General features: G+C 43.5%; 1 protein-coding gene and 1 long non-coding RNA gene across 3 annotated transcripts in view; one reads left to right on the forward strand and one right to left on the reverse strand.

Moving 5' to 3' along the window:
* Positions 1 to 22,674, reverse strand: part of LOC118509321 (protein tiptop) — a 155,768-nt gene that overhangs the window by 18,353 nt on the left and 114,741 nt on the right. The window contains exon 5 of the mRNA XM_036049784.1: positions 16,528 to 16,957. Within this exon, the coding sequence (XP_035905677.1) occupies positions 16,528 to 16,957 (430 nt within the window). The remainder of the gene's footprint in view (positions 1 to 16,527; positions 16,958 to 22,674) is intronic.
* On the forward strand, positions 12,142 to 15,418 carry LOC118509323. 2 transcript variants are annotated; one of them, XR_004905862.1, is made up of 4 exons: positions 12,142 to 12,748; positions 12,818 to 12,918; positions 12,995 to 15,250; positions 15,322 to 15,418. It is a non-coding gene; the product is annotated as an uncharacterized LOC118509323 (long non-coding RNA). The 2 variants fall into 2 exon arrangements; XR_004905861.1 differs by having other exon boundaries at positions 12,142 to 12,918.

The following is a 22,674-nucleotide window of genomic DNA, read 5'->3' on the forward strand; positions in this document are numbered from 1 at the left end:
TCGACGAATGTCTGGTGGCGGAAGCTAGTTGGTAAGACTAGTGTCGGTCGTCGGAACTGAAACTGCGCGCCAAAATGGGCGGAAATGTAGAGGAACGAAGGCAAAAAAAAATAGGCGCACCACAAAGGATGGTACTATCAAACATCGAGCCAGTTTTATTGATGTATGTCAGATTTTTATGCTTCCATCTAAACCTCTAAAATAAAGTTGGAGCAAAAAATGCACCACTTGAAGAACTGGAAAGGGAGCTACCGATTCATATTGTTAATTTTGTTTTGCCTTTGGAAGAAGAATTCGGACGACTTTTGGTGCTGCCGATGGCATTGATTGAGACGACTTCGGTTTGATGTTTGCTTTTTGCCCCCATCATTCGGGCCCCCATCCTCTGCTAACCTGTTCATTCGCCTAGCACAGCTACAGAAATGCATAAACAACTATCATAAAATAATAAAATAGAAAAAAGAAACCTAGTTTTCCTAAGCTAATGCACACTCGTCCCGTGCACAGAGTGATGGGCGCAGACAAGACAGCGTCGAATATAAAACGGCGATTTTTTTAACTACTGACAAGAGTGCCAAAAGTGCATTCATGCCTTGAAGAATCAAACAACAGCATAAAATCAGATCAAACAACAGGGATTTTGAATCTGTGTTGCAAAAATGATGCCACCGTGACAATGGAGTGCAAAACATTCTTTCGCTCGTCACCTTCTGGTCGTGACAGACTGGTGCAAAAACTCGGCAAGGCAGCTAGAGCAGGGTTGGTGTTCGAAAAGAACACACAAGCTGGAATTCCGTTTTGGGGCAGCAACCACGAAGGTCACGACCTAACCACGGCCCATCATCGACCTGTTCAGTTGGGCAGTGGAGCAACAACATCATCGGACCGGGTGATGTGCTAGACTCGAAGGAAAAATTAGTCCAAGATGCGTTGGGTCAAAAATTGAATTTCATCTATTGTTGTGATTATTGGGGATCAGGGCCCAACATTTTTTCTCCTATATGTTACCCAGAGAGAAGGAGGGGGCATTGGGAGCAGGCTTCCATAGTAAGTAGCCCAAAGAAGAACGGTAATCATACGTTTGGAACGGTCGGTCGTAAATTTCGTGGTGTACGTTGTTCCTCACGCATTTTCGTACGATACGGTACGAGCTTGCTACTCAACCCAAAATATGAACACAATTTCGAGCCGTTCGTAAAGGCACTAAATGGAAAGCACTCCTTTGGGATTGAAGACACAAGGTCTTACTTCCGGTTGTAATATGGAACGATAGAGCAAGGAACCAATTCTCTCCTGGTGATGGGCACGATTTTCTCTCAATAAATGAAATCCAGCATGAAGAGAGAAGAAAAAGAGAGAGATAGAACTACAACAGGATGCTTAGGTGGATGGTGGCCGACAGTTGGCCGATGGACGGAATGTCGGAATAAATTGTTAGCTAAACACACTTCAGGGAGCATCACTACGTTGTGAACAAACAAACAAAATAAATAGGTTCAAATACAAAAAGGAAATAAGGTCAAATGATTTATCATAAATTTTAACGAAAAAATAAAAAAAAATTATAACAGGTTTAAAAGCGTTTGAAGCTCCCATTTATGAGAAAACTTCTATTTTATTATTGAAATATTTCAGAATATTGTGACTTACTTGAAATAAATAAAAATTCTTTTTTAAACTTGAAAAACTACTCTGCAATTGAATTTTTTGTAATTGTCATTAAAAACAAAGTTAAAATAGAAGCTACTTAATAATAGGTGGAAGTCTAGTGATCTGGTAGTAGTGGCGTTTGTCTTTCGCACCTTAGGATTGAGTATCGAATTTCATCTGCTCCCCTGTGTAGACTGTCTTTTCGGTGACGTCCCATAGACGAAGGGGAGATGTTATGTACTTTAGTAGAATACACTTCCAACATCATGGTAAATCATAATGTTGGATAACTTGCTTCATAAGAATTTATAGCAAAATTAGTGAAAGATATTAGTGAGAGATATCTCACATTCCAGCACTAATTCATGTGACCAAATATTCAATACAGCAGATTGCCATAGAACTGTCCTGTCTTAAGCTAGAAAGCTATTTTGACATAATAAGGCGGTATGGTAACTATTCACCCCAGAGCACTTACTACTACTGCCGCTGCTGCTGCTAGCCCATATTGGTATTGGAAGTATTTATGTTACGACCTGGCTGGGCGAAAGAAAAGTTGCTCCTATTGAACGAGCTCATCAGAGCACTAGCACACATTAGGGTAAAATGGAGAGGTGATTGGTTCCCAAAAATATACCAATCTTCCGAACCAGGTAAGGCACACAAACACACGCACCAGAGCGAAGAAGAAAAAACAAATACCAGCAACTGACACTACTTTCGCCGAGGTAGATGCGGCAACACCTTTTTCGGTAGATGGCCGAACAAGATCAAACTCCAAATAACCAAGCAAATATTGTTACCCGCACTCTGAATGACGGGTTTGCTGGTGGTAAAGATGTTATCATCCATAAAATATGACGACTAAAATACACCTTCACTAACCCCCCCGAATTCTACCCACCCCCTTTCGCACACACACACTCGAGTGCCTTGGGTAGTGGGGTAGCAATGTGTAAGGAGACAGGATCCTCCGAAGCGTTGTTGTGGTGCTTACCGGTGCCCTTCTACTCCATCACGCGGGCACAGTGACAAGAAGGTGCAGAATGCGAATGAGTGAACCAATACGTGAGCGAGAAGCGGAGACTTCTTTACGGTTAATCCCTTAAGCTTGAGTAACGGTGCGTGCGGTAGGTAACGTTGTGTGGTTAGGTGAAGGTTGTAAACTTTTTGTCGTGGTCTACCGGTGAACCGAACAGTGTGTGCCAACAAAGCTGTAGAACGGTGACATGTTTCATCTTCCAATTCTAGCTCTCAGCTTTTAAGGCTAGATGTTCACACTGAGATACACCAAGCACCCATAAGCCGGGCGAATGTTCCCCAACGGATGCTTAGGGTTTGTGCGGTAAGGTAACATAGTTTTGTCCAGCACTGTAGCTTGATTTGACGCCGATACAAACCCGGAGAAGATGAGCTGGAATGAGAGACGAAATATCACCCAAGTCGACACCGATCGAAAGGTGCCGAATTGTGCGTAACCTTCCGCGTGGTTCCACCGCTTGCACGATTTACACGTACGCCGGGTCGCTATAAACATCGGGCCGATATGCCGGTAACATTTGGAGGCGGCAGGCTTTCTCCTTTCCCATTCTCCCCGGAGGCACCGCGCATTGACACCGGGAACGCAAGATTGAGGCTTAGGGTAAATGTATAAATTTTATCAGATAATTTGACGCTGGAGAGAATTTGAGAGAAAAATATGAGCCCTGGTGCTGTGGGTTAAACGAATGAGTTTCCGATTTAATCAGTGCCGTTCGGTGCGTTAAGTGCGGGCCCGGGGTTTTGCTATAAGTCGTGCAGGGAGGAAATCTTCAAATCCCCATCGTACGCACCGTCAAGTGTATAGGGGCGGCGCGTGGAGGGAACGGATTTTTTGGAGCCAACGGGTCGCTTGGCAGGTGACAGGAGATTGGCGTATATTTAGAAGATTCTAAGGGGTGATATTATGCTCTCCGAATAGTTGAATGGCTTTTATCGAGCACAAGAGAGAGAGAGAGAGCTGACGGAGGTGTCGAAGGCGTACTTGTCGACGGGAAAGTACTCAATGTAAGCTTATGTCATGAGGGGATTTTTGGATGCGGAAGGAAGTAGTAGTTTTATGCCATTGCGGTAACACATTACAGCACTTACCCTATGTCTACAACAAAACATTCATTTAAACGTGCTAAAAGTAATCATGCTTAAAGTTTAAAGTCACGGTGCAAATTAATTAGTTTTCGATGGATCATTGCCTTTTAAAAGCACTCGCATACGATATGCTTCATGCGTAGCAAAGCCTTTAATTTCAAGAGTCAACAATTTTGTTAAAATTATCCACAATATGTGCACAATACGGAATGAATGATAAATTAATAATTTATGTGCACACTGTCCTACTACAGCTTATTAGCTTCCCCTGCCAAACACAACCACAATACATAAACTCGAACCTACCAGAACCAACGGTGCAGTGCAAAATAATGCTCGGGGCCACAGTGGAATCGGCTGGAGGCATTCGTCAGTATAAGAATAGCTGGCCAACGCGGGTGATAGAGTCATAACAAACAGCCGTTTCCTGACACGGTTGGATAGACGAAACGGACGAAGACGAAACAATCGTCGGACGTACGGACATACGGGACACGAGATGCCGGCTCTGTTTTGCTACAACGCAGCCCAGAACACACATACAGAACACGCTACGAAGAAAGGCGGAGAAGGTGTACAACGGGACAAGAAATCGAAACGGAAGGAAAATTGGACCACGAGTTTTTAATCGTAAGTTATGGTCACCATAAATTATAATTAAAAGATGCTAAAATAAGAATTTATGATAATAAAATGCAATTGTATTAGTATGAAATGAAGTTTTGAAACATGAGGAAAAGGTTCCATCATCGTCGCCGGCATGAGTGCGGTTAGTGTCGTGCGCCGTTATCAACGTGACGATTGAAGTGAAACTATGTCTCCGGAAAGTGTTGTCTGGAATATTGGCAAAAAACTATATTCAAAAGCAAATTGTTGATGAGAGCATAATTTGATGTTTTGAGTTGCAGACGCGGTTTACTTTATTTTTCTATGAACGTTTCGATTATTAGAAACCCAGCACATATAAACTGCCATTAACGCTTACAATACTCGTACTCGACATTTTGGAATACAGAATGAAGCACGTAGAAAGAATGTGAGTTGATGAGGGTAAATCATCTATGTTTTTCTGTATTGCCATTTGTCAAACAAGTTACAGCTGAGCTCTTCACCACACAACCAGATGTGGGTAGTAGAAATGAGGTAGGAATTGAGTAAAAAGGGTTGAAATGTGAATGATGAACCGAGTAATTGTCCTTAAAACATGTGCCATGTGCTCCTGTTTGGGAAGATCCACAATTAAAACTTGCAACGCTTTTATTTTTCAGGAAACGAGTGTCCGTTTGGCGTCAATAATCACGTACTTTTGAAATGGAATGAAGAATATCAAAAGGAAATATTTGGTAGTAAATAATGAATCAGGTTAAAGAGCCCTGGTTGTTTTATTGCAATTTTCAAGAACCTTATTTCATCATATGGATTTGATAATGTGCTTTGATATCTTTTACTTAGCATATAAATCAAAACACCGGTTTTGCTTCGTCCACCGTTAATCCATCGATGTGTTCTTATCTTCTCGAAGGCGCCTTGACAAGAAGAGTCCGAGCAGAACAAGGAAATCATTTTATCCTGTGGAGCAATACTTCTTCTGTCTGCACTAGCGCAAGTAACTTCCGGTACGGTATGGCAACACAAATCCATACCCTGCCAATGTCTGAGCTCACTTCAACTCATCGTGTGCTGCTGTTCATCGTGAAATGGATTCCGCAAGATATGCTTCATCTTACCCGTCAAGTCGACCGGCAAGGTTTGTCTCTCGTTGAAACGCTGTAAGACAACCGACATAAGACATCGCACAGACAGGCAGCGCCATCTGCACAAGCCAGAACTTACAAAACTCACCGGCTGACCCGCCGGCCCAGCGCCGTCGAGTGTCCGATGGTCTGCCGGAAGGAAGGTGACAAAGCTGCAGATGCAAAACGATCAGGCTGCAGCTATTAAAACAATGGCAAACTATTTTCCTAAAGGGTGAGTGGGAAGCCGACGACGGACGCCGACGACGGAACAGCATAAGATGGAATTGCAAATGGCAAAACGCAATAGCCGACATGATGGACGGAAGATGTTTTGTCTGTTAGACGTCAACGTGAATTAAGAAAGTCTTGGCCCAAAACTTGCGAACAAAATGAAGCTTCCTGACTCTTTCGCTTCCTTGGAATGGAAAAGTAGGCTAGTGCAGCAGGACAATCGAGCCACTGGCAGATGACTGGGTAGAAGTTGAGGAGTAAATGCAATTGAAATTTGCATCTTGTACGGCAGTGGCAGTATTTCTAGCATTTTGGGTGAATAATGCTGGGCCGGTGGACGGTGGCTGCTCGTCGGTCGCTTGTCAAGTTAAACGAAGGATACATGATTTGTATGTAAATTATTATTTGCTGCAACTGAGAAACGCAACGCTGCAGTTAGAAAACATCACCCGGCTTAAGACTCCGGACGGATGTGTTGCAGCGTACAAGCCGGCCTGCTCGTCAAGTAGGTATGCGCTGGGTGTCCGTTTGCATACGAACAATGAGTTATTGCGTTCTTTTTCGGTCGATTTGTGCGTGAGATTAATTGCTGTGAATAATTTTCCAAACATTCACAGGGTGCAAACTGTCCCCGAAAGTGCATTGTTTTCGTCATTTGTTTCACCCGCTGGGCAAGGTAAGGGCCTGGGCACGGTCAGGCAAAAGCAGGGACAACTTTCTCTTTTTTTGTGTGTATGTATTTGACCATGCTTGCCACTTCATGATTTACGATCTCTCTCGCTCGACTGACAGAGGATGATTCTTCGATGGCGTCCGATTGCGTCACAGTTTAAAGTCGTGTGATGTATATGTTTCAGTTTTCCGATGCTGCTACCGCTGTTATGTCCTTGCGATGGGACGCAAGGCGCGTGTGAAGAGAAGGAACGTTGAAGCAAGGACTCGCTCCGTAACATTTCTCCGTAGGCAAAGCTGCAGACAAACGAAGTCCTAATGTAGGCCTTTTGAGACACATAAATCAAGTGTCATCGTTGGGAGACTGTCGAAGGTCACAGAAACATGTTTCCTCGGTCTGCAGATGGATGCAATCAGCTTTTCGATGGTCGATAATGTTGCGTTAATTTAACGAACAAATGAAAAATGTGTTTTTGTTGTAAAAGTATTTGTTGGAAAAGAAAGTTCTAAAATGAAGAAGGTTTTTTGGTCAAACATGCGACTTCTCCGTTCGTGAAACTGGAAAACCTTTAGAAATATGATTTTGTACAAGATTTATAGCATATTCATACTAATGAAAACCTCATTTTCTTATTTATAAAAAAGGATTAATTCTGTTAACGCCCAACTTCTAGCTTAACGTCCTTCAAAAATCTGTGTCTATTAGTGACTTATTAAAGCTTTAAGAGATCGGCGCTAATTGAAATTGTTTATTGTTTATTGGTTTGATTGGTTCGTTTTTTTGGACAAGGAAACTTTCTGCATGGCAATAGTCGTCGTAAGAAGAGGATCTTTGGACAATGAAAATCCTTCGATCAACCTCCTACTATAAATCCTCTGCCAACCTCTTACTCCTATAAGCACAGGGCAATACATAAACGAGATGCTTAAGTTCCTTCAGTAGTGTAGTTAGTGTATCCGCTCTAAGTTCATGCCGTTCAAACGATTATTACCTTAGCTTAAATATAATCGGACTGCCAATCGGTCAAACTACAGCCTGATGAAACTTCTCCACTATAAATACCTATCGCGACGGACGAAGCTGGGACTGTACAGATCATTTATATTCCCTGCACTCACATACGCCTCTGAGACATGGACACTGTCCAAAACTGACGAAACCCTCTTACCCGCGAGAGGAAGATGCTCAGAAGGATTTTTGGCCCCGTATGTATGGAAGGACAATGGAGGAGCCGTTACAAAGACGAGCTCTGCGATCTGTACTATGATCTTACCATCGAGCAGCGAATTAGACTCGCCAGGCACCGGTGGGCTGGTTACGTCATGAGAATGACACCGGACGACCCAGCCCATAAAGTCCGTTTAGGCCGTCCACACGGACAGAGGATGCATGGTAGAGTCCAAATTGAAATGGAGGTATTGAGTTGATGCGTCCACCAGAACGGCCGAGATAACGGATTGGCAGCCGACGGCGCTAAACCGTGAGCGGTATCGAGAATTGTTGCAGCAGGCTAAGACCGTAAAGCGGTTGTATCGCCTGATAAGTAACTATGTAAATATAATCAAGCAATCAGATAGCCTTAAAGCAGCATAGTTGTTCTATGTGCCAGAGTTGACTGAAGTACGTATCTAGCAAGGGACTGCCCTCAGTTAAGAGCAATGGTAAAGAACTTATTTTTTAATTGTCATATTTATAAAAATTATAATAAACATAAATAAACATTTTTCTCTTTTTTTCTGTAGGAACTACACAAAAACTCATCACTCAAACATCAGTGATCAGTGAGAACGGAAAACAAATCAGTGCCATCGTAGAACTTCCGGATGAGTTGCATATCTTTTCCAGCCGGAACAGGAATGAAATTATTTAAAAATACGCAATATTCATTGCAATCTCAACAACGCAAAGCCCAAAAGTAAGAAAAAAAGAAAGCAAAACTAACATCATCAATATAAATTTCACCAGGCAAAAGGTTCGCTTTCATTCAAGGCCGCTCGGTGCCGATGTGCATCAGTATTTATTTCTTTCCTGTTTCGCTCTGACCGCATCGAGGCAATAACTGTTTTTATGCTGTTCCCTTTTTGCGGCCAGTACCGTGTACCGTGCCCGCTGACGTTCGACATCAGTGCGCTACTGGTATAGAGATTGCCCAAAAAATTAGCACACCATATGGCAGGGCTGTGAATGTGTAGAAAAACTGGCCCAAGCAAAAACACACAAAAACGCACCATCATCATATACGGCGTTTCAAACGGCGGTTCGTGGCGGAGATCGTTTGGGCGGAGATCGGTCTGTGTTTGATTGAGAATGTTTAGCACTCAATAACACTGTCAGTCAGCCCGTCCAGATCCATCAATCAATCGACCTATCAATCAACTCAAATTGAAAAGCATCACCTTCTTCTTTTTTTTCTGTGTGCAGCCCACACTATCCTTCCCGATCCAGCGCCCTTGCCCTGTGCCGTTGTGGTAGTTTACGGACGGCGGACGTTTTTCTCCATCATTTCGCATTTCGAGCGTGCACGTGCAGCGGGGTACACGGTGGGTGGACGGGTTCGATGTGGCGTGGTCACGGAGGTGTGGGTGATTTTCGTTCGTACGTTTACATTTCGGCCACAAACATGTTGCAGCCTGCGTAGGGTTAGCGAGGGTTGTGGATGAAATGATTTATAGGGGCTGCAGCGTAGTTTGAGGGGACAGTTCTAGGACAGTGTAATGACGAATAATTAGGGCTCAATTTAGCACGTATGAACGTATTCAATCATGAATATTCGATTAATGGGATGCAGATATTTCTGGTGTGTAATATTCGTCATATTTGTGCTTACGATTTGAGGCTAGATCAGGCGCGTAATTTATTCAAAACAGCTCAAAAATAATTCTAAACTTCCCAGACAATTTAGAAGCTCAAATAATAGGAGAGATAAAAGTTATCAAAATCATTAAATCATTCAATCTTGATTTGGAAAAAGTTTCCACGATTAATTTAAACATTTTTTCCATGCATCATCATGGAAAAGATTGACAAAAGTTGGCTCGTCAACGGTTGCCCATTATTTGAGCGAAAAATTTTCCCGGAAAGCGAAAAAAAAAAAAGAAAAATGATCACATTTTGTATTCATTAGTCAATCAATTGCACCATTCACTTCACACCTTGCGAGAAAGCTATTGGAAGAAACTGCAAGGAAAGCAAGAGGAGAATATTGATGATGTTAGAACTAAGCACCCGGTGGACGGAGGAAAGGCAAACCACCAAAACCAAAGGTGTCCCAAAATTGTCACTCATCCAAAATCCACTTATCACGTTCGCTGTCTGCCGGCTCACTAAGAGGCCTTCGCTGATGGGTGGCACCGGCAACATATGGCCATGACTTGACACATCATGATCCACGGCGGCGGCCATCCATCGTGCGCGGAAGTCCGATCCCGTCCAAAAATGGGCGGAAAAGGTGAAAGATATTTTCCACCGACCAAAAATGCACACCGTTGATCCGCTGAAAAGGATTTCAATTTTGTTCGGAAAATATTTATCAATGTAGTAATTGATCATCCCGCTCGGATGCGATGGATGGATTGTGTCCGGTGTGTGTGTGTGTGTGTGTGTGTGTGTGTGTGTGTGTGTGTGTGTGTGTGTGTGTGTGTGTGTGTGTGTGTGTGTGTGTGTGTGTGTGTGTGTGTGTGTGTGTGTGTGTCAGTCGATTGTGCGAAGCTTTTCCCCGTGAGTTAAAAGCACGTGAATTGGGGGGTTATGAGAATCAACGCTGCTGCGCGTCGTTTCGCAGAGCGCTGAAAACAAACTAAAGAATGGCCTAGAACGCTCGTCATCGTGAGCAGCAAGCTAAGGGGACCGTGCAAGCGACAGCAATCTGAACATCGGAAGAGTAATAAGTCACGGGGAGGATTCCTTGAAGTGTGTGCAACAGTCAAATGGATTGAAAGGAAGCAAAAAGGATCGCTCAGGTGAATAGTTTTGCTAAATCATTCACCACTTGACAGAGCGCTATCCATCATCGCAGTGTTCGATGCAGATCAATAAATGCACACATACAAACGCACCCATCGTTATTGCTAGGGAATGGAAAGGTTTTGTATAGGACTCGCCTTTGCACACATATGATAGGTGTAGTAGTATACGGTGGGGGCATTCTGTAAATTTAAATAGTAATTAAAACCAGTCAAGGACCCTTGAGAACAGAAAATTAAAAGTTTAATACATAAGAGCAAAATTATGAACCCTGCTGTTAGACCCCTTAAGGAATATTTTCACGGAACTCCTAAGTACTCCTCTCGACTTCTTTAATTTTCCAACACAATATGCTCATTTTATGGAAGTCCTCTACAGCAGCCCACGTATGACTGGTTGCTGATAATACATAATGACAAAGAGTCGAGGATGCCGAATTACTAAGGAACTTTCACCCCCGTTGCTCACTTAATGTGTGACAGACAATTGCGACAAATAATCCTGAAAGATTCCATCACGGCCTGTCCGATTAGTGCCGAAACGGGGTGGAGCCCGATGGGAGAGAGTGAGAGTGCGGCTGGCTTTGAATCGAAGGTGGTAATGGATTTTCGGCAATGTGTCAGCGTGAAAAATGTTGACCGGCAGCAGGAAGAATTATTTGAAAAGGATTATAACGCATCTACCCGGTGTATGTGCGTGGTGGTGTGGGAGATTGTGATGGAGGTCGAGTGGTTGTACATTATTTGCCGAAAATTACAATTCATTTTGCTAGCCCATGTTTGGTCAGTGTCACCGGGTTTTGGGCATACTGCAAGGGCACACCTCGCCCATCCTCCCGTGCTGTGTTTCCCAAAACCGCAATGACTTTGTCATTCACATTATTTGCCAACTGGGTTTGGATGGAAGGTGTGTGTGTGTGGATATGCAGCGTTGTAAATTATTTTCATTTCACCAGGACCGACAACGGCGTCTGCACTCTTCCGCCTAGTGTGTGTGTGTGCGTGTCTCAGTGGTGCGGTATTTCAATGTCCGTTCTAATGCTTCTAGCAGCAAATGACAGTGATTGATAGAACGTGTATGTATGTGAGGTTGTCATGTCCCGGCAAACAATTCGGGTCAGTTTGTAGGTGAGGGGTATGTAGAAATCGTGCGAAAATGGGTGAAACTCGTGGGGGGGCAATCTCGCTCGGGCGAACTAGCTGTTTTGCTCGTTGCAGCGCATTCGCTGTGCTGTCTTTGAATGTGTGCGTGCGTCAAAAGCGAGCTAAACGCCGCTGTGTCAAAAAATTTGTAAACAAACTCAGTTGGAGTTCAGAAAGTAAACATGCGCAATCCGCTTGGTTATGTGCAAAAATTCGTGAAATAATCTAAATATTCTTTATTTTGAGCACATCGAAGCTATTACCGATATGTGCAGTGCCGTGGAATAACAAAAATTGCTTCAAAAAAGCTGTGTGTGTGGCTGATACTCCAGCATCTTCCCAATATGTGTGTAAACAACGCCAAGAGTATTACTGTTTTGTGATCATCATATTTCATTCGAATTGCACATTACCGGGCAGAAAAAGGTAACGTATTGTTTTCCATACTACTGTGTTCATAGCAACGCCTACTGTTATTTCATTTGCGCTAATATTACACCTTGTTTAACCTATTTTTTTCCTACCTCCACCCATAGCTTCCAGCAACCAATTTTGTTTCGGCTGTCTTCTTTCTTGCACGGCTAGGTCAACATATATTATACATATCGAAGAGGTAAGATTATACAACTCATATCTATGTATATACGCGTTACTAGCTGTTGCTAACATTTGTTGTTGTAGAACTTTCCTTCTACCTACCATAATGTCAATTGGTAAGGAGGGAAACATGTACCTAAATCATGTACCTAAATTACACAACAAATAAATGTAAACAATTCTTCATCCGATACCTACGATAGCATATACCAAATTCTACTATTCTATTCGTTGGTCGTTGGTTATATACATATGCAAATGTCGTTTTCGTGTTCATTCGGTTCGAGTTATCGCTACAATCGGTGTCTTTATCTGCGCGCGTGACAGTGTTACAAACTTCCTGAGTGAAAAAAATAGTGAACAAGTGTGTAGAGAATTTGTTCTAGCTTTGCGTTAACTATCAAGCAACTTACATACGTTTGCGATTAAGTGACGCAAATTGCTTACATTTCTCAAGTGCATTCCTTGTAGTAGTGTTCGAAGTGTAACAATGTCGGTCAAAAGAATGCGTCGAACCGGCCAAACCAGCAAGATTATCAAAGCTAATAACGCTAAACTAGAGGCAGAATTATTTGGCGAGAGCAGTTCATTCGGTGCTAACATAATTCCTGCAGCAACCACGTATGAAGGTAAGAACAAGATTGACTACATGAAAGCATATTTAATTGCAATATTAATATCCATCTTTTGCATTCCAGATCCGGAACCAATTAGCCATCATTCGTCATAGCCGATAAGCTCATCCAAATACGCGTTAGAGCTATCATCGCAGATTCACCAGCGCGTGCGTTCATAAAAGGTAAGTTAGAGAAGCATTTACATAATGTAATTTTCGCATAACTAGCACAGTATATTAATTATCTTTTTTCTTTTAGGTGTTGCATACTTCAATCATAAACATGGGTGCCAAAAATGTACAGTAGAAGGAAAACATCACAGTGCGGCACGTGTTTCCTATTTTCTGGATATCGACGTAGTGGAGTAACATTGCATGTAAATTATAATATGCGTCTATATCCATGTACTCAAGATAATTGGTTTTTAACTAAGGATTTATATATTGCTAAATATTGTAAGGCAGAAAAAATAGGATCAACGATTAACATTTATGGGACAGCATTTAACAAAATAACAGAAACTCATACATTCTTTTGTTCGCCTATGATGAAAGACATATATGAGGCAAATACAAGCGACCTTACCATTGAATCGATAGTTTTTTCACCAACAGATATCAAGTGTAAATTAGTAGCTATTAAAACGGACGACACGAACTATGTATTTGTACCTCTCATACAGACATTAGTTGAATGAATAACTGTAATATTTTGAATTATCAATTGTTATGTTATAATAAAAAGTAATATTGTAATTGTTTTCGAAAAAATAAATAATAATCACATATAATCTGGTGTATATTACATTGTATTTGCGGCAATCAGTATACTGATGAACCTTTCAATATTAAATATTTACTTTTATCACATACATAATTGACTTAGTTGTTTACGTGATTGTTTCAGGTTTTAGTCAGTGTTTAATTTATCACAGCTTGTGTTACTTTCGTATCACATTTTTTGTCATAATTTTATATGACAGCAGTCTTTCACGTGGCCGGATCGAACAACGTATCCCATTTGGATCGTTTTGCTATACGCAGGACGCAGCTATGAATAAAGTTAAGATAGTCAGAATTAAATATATACACTACTTAAACCTATGTTTGGTAAATATGAAAAAGGCCGTTCTAATTTAAAAAAAAAACAAAAATTAAAACGTTAAGAGACTACAAAAGGAAATATAAAAACTAAATAAAACTTAAACTAAATAATAACTTAAATATAAATTTACATAGTGCGTCTTGTGCGACTGAAAGTTTTTCTAATGCCTTGCAGTGCTACTCTTTTAGGAGCATATGCAAGTTTTTTTTTTATGTACATTTCTACGAAGTTTATACCTACTTCTACGCCCATGTGGTTTGTGGCTACATTTTTTAAAAATTGCATAGTATGTACATAGTTTTTGAAGGCTATTTTTCTTCCACCCGATCCGAGCCAGCTACACTTGGCTAAAAATTGTTTGTCGAACATTATATCCAACACTTCATGCAGTCGGCTTTTCGCGTTTTGGCTGGATAATTCAGCATCCGCACGCTGTATGAAGGTGTAAAACAAATTTTCATCTGTAAGATGCTCTTCAAACCTGTCCAGTGACTCTTCGTTGCTTATATATTGTATCGGGATGGTTTGAGCATTGCGTCGCACGCCTTTCATCGGGTGTATTGTGGCCGAAATTTCATTCACTATCGCAGCCGTTTGGGCAGTTCGGGCATCCAGTTTTAATAATAAACATTGTGAACAAAAATCGTGCCCAGGACAAGTTGTTTTTGCTTGAACTAACTCTGTGTTCTTATTTACATTAATAGATACCGTGGACGGATGAATGCTGCTTGCTGACGACTGCTCTTCGTGAAATGTTGATCCCGGTGATGATGAAACACACGGTTCCGGTGTCATGCTTGGTGACGGCTGACGGAATCCTTGATGCACGACAGTCGTTTTTGCCGGTCGCGCAAAGTCATGCGCGCATGAACCAGCAGTTGAAGCAACAGACGATTTCGGCGTCACACTTGTGGTCGCTAGTGGAACAACACGCACGGAACTAGCAGGCACAAGAATCATCCCACGTATCGCTTTCGTTGAGGGCTGCGATCCTCGCTTTTGTGCCATCGATCCTGCCGGACGCGTAGCGATATCCACGGAACCAGCAGTGAGAGCAGTAGAAGATTCCGACGTCGCAGACGATCCTGCCGGCCGCGGAATGAAACGCATGGAACCTGCAGCGGGAACAAATGCCGGTACCGGCGTCGCACTAGTGGACGGCTGCGATCCTCGCTTTTGTTCCACCGATCCTGCCGGTCGCGTAGCGATATCCATGGAACCAGCATCGGGGGCAAGAAACGGTTCCGGCGTCGGTCTTGATGACGTTCGCGGTCCAAAAACACGGACGATCGCTCCTGTGGAGCATAACACAGCCGAAGGCAGTTGTTGCAGTGCAAAAAGGCGCCCTTTCTTTGGTGGTTCCGACATTATATTTTGGCTGAAATAATCAATCGTTTTATTATTTTTTATGTAAGTATGATAATAATTTGATTCATTGTCATGCACTTAATCTTACTTACTTTTATTTATTTATTTTTCAGGTGAAACTGCTGAGTTGTATTTGAATGCTGCTTTGCGGTTTGAAATCTCGATGTTTATGTTTTCAGCTGTGAATTTCAATAAAGGGTAACAATCACACGCACAATGCCACATTCATGCTAGATGACACGCACACACTGAAAGAAATCGCGGCGAAACAGCCAGGGGGCGAAATGGAAGAAATGGGCGAAAAGCTGTCGAAATTTGAAAATCGTCATAAAATGCGTCTAAGTGATGGCTTTTATGACGGATTTTTGCTTCGGGATTTTTCCCCCATTTCGCTCGACTTCTACATACCCCTGGCCCTCAATCGTGCTAGCCGGGGTGTCACATAATTAGAAAACTTGAAACCCGGGGCTGACAGTTGCGGGTTGCCGTGAGCCATATCAACCAGGTGCACACACTTGAGGCTGTGGTGGCAGAGACGAAAGGAAGCTGGATTAACCACAGAATGCATCCTCGCTGCAGTGTACGTTTTTAACCAGCAACGTACGTTTACTGCTGATGTAAGTTTGAGATGTCTGGATGAGCTAAAGCTAATAACTTGGTAAAATTATTCAAATTCATTTCCTATAAGTATGCTGACCCTGAATAATTGTAGAATATTGGAAAACTTTTCAACATCTTCAACAGAATGACGTTTGCAGGACATATAAGTCGATTGATCTATTGATTGAGAAGCTTGATTGATCGGAAGAGAGCGAGAGGGAGAGAAAAAATGGATAAAACTAATCCTCTAGCGTGTGTGTACTTCACTCTTCGTATTGACCGAAGGGGCAAATCGTAAGCCAGATGAAATAGATGAGAAAAACTTACATTCCCAACCACGCCCGCTGCAACTGCAGACCGGCGTTACACAAACATAAATCTCAGGAGGGAAATGTGAAATGAATGCAATTTCTCACAACTGTTCCGGTTTGCGAGATGAACTGTACGAGCGAGCAAAGAGCAAAACCTTAAGAAAGGTTTTGTGTTCCCATCCTAGGGCTAAAACAGAACCGTGTAAAACTCATTGTAAACCGTTCGAACTGTCCTCTATTGTGTGATCGAAAATTTGACAGAGAGAGAGAGAGAGAGAGAGAGGGAGAGAGAGAGAGAGAGGGGGAGAGCGTGCTGGGCACGAGAAGGTGCAAAAATGTTCCATATATATTTCGCCAACGAAACGTATTCGGGCAATGGGCACAGGTGCACCAGTACCATGAACTTACCGTGGTTCAGTGGGTGCGGGCTGGCCAGTCATCGGGTCATGGATCAGCGTGGCAGGAATGCTATGCTCCACATCATCATGCGAATCAATCAACTGTGACTGAATTGCTGACGGTCGGGGTATCCTCTCGTTGACCTCCGGCATTCCGGTGTCTGGCCGTCCCGGAGCTCCGGGCCAAACTCTCGTTATTTCCGTGTGTGTCGAAGGTGGTGTGCAGGATTGAGAAGCAATTGAAGATATTGCCAAAGACGATCGGGCTATTGCGCTTGGCAATTCCTCACATTCATGTACGGCCGGTTTGAGCGTGGCAGAAGGTGATGGAACGTGGCGCACCGGAACTGGTGGCGGAGTTGATGATGATGGACTAACCGATCCAGGGGATAACACATCTTTGCTGTCCGGTCTTTCAACGCCAGCATGCTCGAGCTCATCTGCAAAAAAGCCGGAAAGAAAGTGAAGGAATGGGAGTGGTTGAGAAAAATTTGAGAAGTGTGCAATTGCATCGGATGCAATCTCGTATGCTCGTCAGCGGCTGGGCAGCATGAGCGAGCAGGAGGAGTTAGAAACTAGTTACAGCGCTTGGAAGACGAATTGCTTCTGGCCAGAGCACACAGGAAAACAAAAATTGAACCTCGAACTTGTCGAGTGGTGGACGAATGAAAATTCATTCGACGATCCTTGATGCCTTGATCCGATCGAACGGGGGTAGGGGGCGAGTTGGCAGAACGAATGTTGTTGAACTTATCATTCCTCAAGCTTATAACTCTGCACTTCTCTTGCAAACATTTGCCCGAATGATGGGCGTCCCGATCACGCTGGGGCCGACATTTGGCGAGCGAGCGTCCAAAGTCTCGTAGGAAATAGTTTTCTCGGCCAGTTGGAATTTTGTCGAAAATTTGTCTTCATATACTATAAACTCCCTCACACTTCCATAGACACATCCGGGGTTCACCAACCCGAACCCGATTGGTGTGGAGTGATTTTTCCGATGGGTAATCCGTCTGTAGCAGTGAGCAGACCGGCCCTCCTCGCCAATGCCGGAAGCAGTCGGTTGGGACGAGCGAAGCCTGGCGAGATTTCGTTTGTAATTTATCAATATTATAAAATTTCCTCCCCTACCTAGCCCATGCTGACGCCGAATGTCGGACACCAAGCCAGGTATGGGGTGGCACTGATGGTGAAGTATTTGCGGTGTACTTTAGGGAGATGGTTAAAATTGGCCACTGTTTGAACAGCAATCGGGGAGAATGGTCAGATTTTGAGGTTGGCCGAACAGAGTGCTGGGAGCAGCGGAGTGTCGAGGTCAGTCTCCTCCTGGGAGGAATGTGAAAGAATGGATATAGATCAATTGAGCGGTGGGAGTGAACGATTGAGCGATGTGTTGGAGATTTCAATTCTCACAGGGGCTTTCACCGACACTACCGAATGGCCAGCAACACAAATGGACAGCCGGGGAGAACCGACCGAGCGCTCCGAGAGCACGTACTTCGAGACTTTCGACCGAAACAAGGGTTTGCTGGGCGTACGGCTAGGGGTAACATTTCCTAGCAGTGATTTTTCACCATTACTACGTGATTGGTGGTGTACAGATGATCGATTTTCCGCACGCCAGTTTGTTTTGTGATGAAGTTTAGCAGTGTGGAATCCGAGGAGTTGCGATCCGGGAACTGGGACTGGGAAAAGGGTACTGGTTAAGTTGTAAAAATGAATTAACATTTATTAACGTTTATCGGGGTGAAATGAGTGACACGATTTGGTAGAAACATTAATATGAATTCATAATTTCTTGATGAGTTTTGATGCAGCTGTGCAGATTCGCTTTAAACCGGTTAATGTCACAATGCCCGGCACGGTCACGGATTGAATCAACGCCTTTGCTCGATGCTCAAATTGTCAACTTCTTGTGTCCCTGTGGGCTGGGGCATAAAAAATGATGACACCGGTTAATAACAACAATCGTAGTGTTGATTAAATGGGCTGTCAAGCATTCAAGACCGTTTACGTTTGCGAAAAGCAGCATAAAAGTGCTCGCGCAATTAATGCTCGTCCTCGGCAGGCATACACGGTACGTTTTTTGTAGGCGAATGCTAGCGAACCGATCGATAAAGGAAGTCCGAAAGGGGAAGGCATAAGAAAAAGAAATGAATGAAGGTAAAAACAATAAAATGTCACCATGTCGAAGGATAATTGCATCGTTTCCGATGTCTCTCCCCTCTCTTTTTTATCGAAGATGATGGAAAGAAATGGGTGGACAGCGTAATTAAACATAAACTCGAATTTATGCACCAGCACGATGCCATTGATTGCTGCTAGTGTTTGACTGTGTGCGTACGTTTGTGTGTGTATTTTTAGTTGTATGTATGGGTGTGTGTTGTTTGTCAGAGTACAACATCCTATGACATGAGCAAGAACTGCATCGATTGTGCCATATAGCAAAAGAGTCTACTTTGTGTCCCTTTGTCTTTCCATCGTGTGAATGATTCGTCATTTGATTGCTGTCTCATTGTTGTATGAAGCGGAAAAAGATGATGATGATCCTGTGTCGGGATGGTGCCCGACGGGGTGGGCAAGGGGGAATGGGAGTGCCTGTAAGGTGGGACTTCAATCCAATCCTGTCCGAACCGTTAGTCACATAAGCTGACCATCGTTGTCTTCCGTTGGACAGATACGGATGATGTCCTATCGAAACTGTCACATGAACACAACCCCTTGTACCACCCCTTTTGGCTTATCCCCCCACGTCCTTTCACCTTCCCTTCCCCATTCATCCCCCTCTCCCAGCAAGAGCATCGAGCAAAATTCGCCACCACCACTGATGAGAGGGTAAAGTTTTCCTTCCCTGTGTGGAGGTTTCGCCCCGCAGTATCCGATAAATGTGCTACCATCTCTGTTGCGCTGCACACTTTCTTCCCGCTTTTGCTTTCCCGATTGACGCTCGGGAGACACATAAACCTTCGGCAAAGCTTCAGCTTCCGATCCTGGTGCTTTGTGCACCGAGAGCGCACCGGGAGTCGGAACTCTTTCGGAATGGAATAGACGTTTATCGATATCGACAGCTAAGTACGGAATGATAGACAGGACGAGTCTGGAAAAATCACCTCCCCCACCACTCATCCCAATTTTTTGCCCCGCCCAGTCCCCATGGGGCCCCACCGGCGTAAACATTGGTAAGGCAGCAACCGGAGCATGGAGGTTGAATTTAGCTCAAACCGTTGCGGGTGGCGGGAATGCGATGCGTGGCCAACGGGAAGAGGTCAGACACCTAACGGAAGCCGCGGTGTGATGGGCCCGGCTGTGACGTTCCCGGCAGCAGGACGAATGAAAACGAGACAGATCTACATGAGCAGAGAATGAGATTGATCGATTTTAATTAGAAAACTGTACAGCACTCTTTCTTCTGTTGGCCCGAGCCCGGGCAATGAAGAGCCCCGGGAATGCTCTGTCGCCAATGAAGGTTTTGGTTTTCCAGTCGCCCCAGAACAAAGGGGGGAGGGGGAGGGGTGTATGGAGGTGTACGAGAGCAAGAGCGAGAGAAGGGGGTGGAGAAAAAGTTGTCGAGTTTGACGGCAACGTTAATGGTGAACGAAGTGAAGGAAACAGAACGCCGGTGGGAGGGTGCACCGAGCTCAGGTGGTGGAAAGTGTCGCATATCAGCAGGAAGCAACGAAATCGGAAAGTGAAGCTCATTCGTTGTCGTCTTCGGCGTCTTTACGCTGCTGGGTTTTGGATAATTTACCACTCACGTCCCATTCCACCACCCGTGGGTGGCGTTTTCTCGGGAAAATCGGATCTCGGGAAAATCGGAAAGCTTTGGCAGTTTGGCGTTCATCAGTCGGATCAAACGTTGGTTGGAGCTGTAAAAGATGTGTGTCGGGTATCGGAGGACCGTGTGAGCCGCAAAGCACGGTGACGAAATGAAAATGAAACAAATGACTTCGACGTTTGGTTTAATAACACGGTGTCAATCAGATAGAAGTTGGATTGTTTGTTGATTTGCAGCTGATCGATTGGGACGTCATCGCGACGGACGGGTTCAGGGTGGATTTTGCTAACTGGAGCCGAGCTTAATGAGTAGGAACGGGGAACGAGTAGGCATTCAGTGGCCGTTGCTTTGATGGAGCCTGGAATTACTTGAATAATGTTCATCTGTTGTGTGTTATGAGAGTAACTTTAAAAAATAAGCTGCCATCAAGTTCCAGGAAGCAATAACAATGGTCTACTTCCACTTCATCAAATCATTATACGGCTATTTTCTCTTATATACAGCCAATGGCAAACGGCAACAATCGATCTTGTTATTTTCACTGTCTCCAGCTTTCCGACGAAAAGAAAATCATCCTTCTCAGCTTTTTTTCTCAGAACGGAAACCAAATCAAGCAGACTGGTGGTGACAGATTCGCTCGATACTTCTTATCTTTTACTAATTAGTGGTTTAATTGCAATACTTTCCGACCACCACTCACTCACTCACTGCATCCGTTCCTTTCCCCTGAGGGACAGCGCAAGTACGAATCGAACACTAGCATTGATCCATCCGTAGCTAACGTGCACCGGTCTTTTTTCTGGTCTAAGGTCACACTGCTCGTGTCCACACTGCTTAAAACGGGTGGTGATTGAAAGAAAAGCTTTCAAAATCTTATGAAGCTCGATACGGAAGCAATTTCTAGCAGCAGCATCATCACGAACCGAAGAATGAGACTTTTGTTTTGAGAATGTCTTTCAGCTGCCGTGGACAGGACGGCCACTGTCGAACTCCGAGCTTCTTCCGCTGCGAAGTGGACCTTCAGAGTTGGACAATTTTAGTAGACTAAATGGTATAGATTTTATGTTTGTTTTCCTACCCGCTTATCTACATTGCGCGCTGCCAGATTCGCGTCCTGCTGCACTTGAGAAGTGTCTGAGTGGCTTGCTTAAGGGCCGTGCTGCACGGAATGGCTAGAGCGGAGTGTAGCGCTTTGCGCCCTAATAGTGGCTGGAAGTATCAAACTGGAAAAGTTCGGTATCGTGAACCGTTCTGGATGGTGATTGTTATTTTGCAATAATGCAGCATCGAGTGGAACTTTCCAATCATCGTGGCTGAGAAGCGATATCAATAATTCGAGATACGATTCTATTTAAGCGGAAGACGGGACGAATGCACTGGGTTTGCAATGCTGTTGCGCAAGCAGAAATGCGCGTGCTGAGGACATGTGAAATAAATTACGGTTTCTTATCGCTTTTATACCAAGTTTTGTGTTTTTTTAATGTTCACAACTGGTACATTTGTATAATAGTTTGAGTAAATAATTTGATAAAAGTTCTGTGCAGAGTAAAGGTTCCGTGAGCGTAGCTGCATTATTAGTAGGACCCGACGATTAGTGGAACTAAACGATTGTGCCACATACAAAAAGCATAGGATAATGAAAAAATGAAGACTGAATAAAGAGATAGTAATAAATGAACTTGCTGTACATTGTGGAGTGGAAAACGAAAAAAGTAGAAAAAGAAGATGCTTATTTAGCAGCTTTTGATAGAGATATAGCTTTTGATACTTTGGGATTTACATGAATGTAATTACATCTCTTCTGACCACGTTCAAGTCATTCGTGCTTTAGAATGTAGTGATTTTCGAGAGCTATTCAGCACACTGGTTTGAAATTACATTGCTCCACCAAATGCACATTTAGTCCAACTGATAGTTACCGGGGCGGCCCGGTAGTAGATGCAACAGCTGTCCAGTTCTGCACACAGAAGGACCGGGGTTCAAATCCCATCTGGGCCGTTCCCCCATAGTGAGGAAGTGCTTATTTATAGTTCAAAAATCGTTTGGAATGATCGAACAACATAAATCACTACGATAAGCAGGCGATCGTTCAATGTTTTGAACCTACTTTTTAATTAATTATGTTTTAACGAGAATATATTCATCATTCCACCGTCACAAATATCACATTAAACGAACACAACAGTCAAGTAAAAGTAGAATGCCAACAGGCATTGTTTTTCCACTTTTCTTTTGAAGATGAAAACGGCGCTAAGCAACAAAAAAATGAAACCATTTCCTCAAATCCGGATAAGATGAGACGAGTTGTCAGAAGCAGAATCGTAGCTCCCACAGCTCCCAACGTGCTATGGTAGTCTTGTGCACCGATCGAAACGAAAAAAGGGT

Source organism: Anopheles stephensi, chromosome 3 (assembly GCF_013141755.1).
Source record: "Anopheles stephensi strain Indian chromosome 3, UCI_ANSTEP_V1.0, whole genome shotgun sequence".
In the NCBI taxonomy this organism is placed as follows: domain Eukaryota; kingdom Metazoa; phylum Arthropoda; class Insecta; order Diptera; family Culicidae; genus Anopheles; species Anopheles stephensi.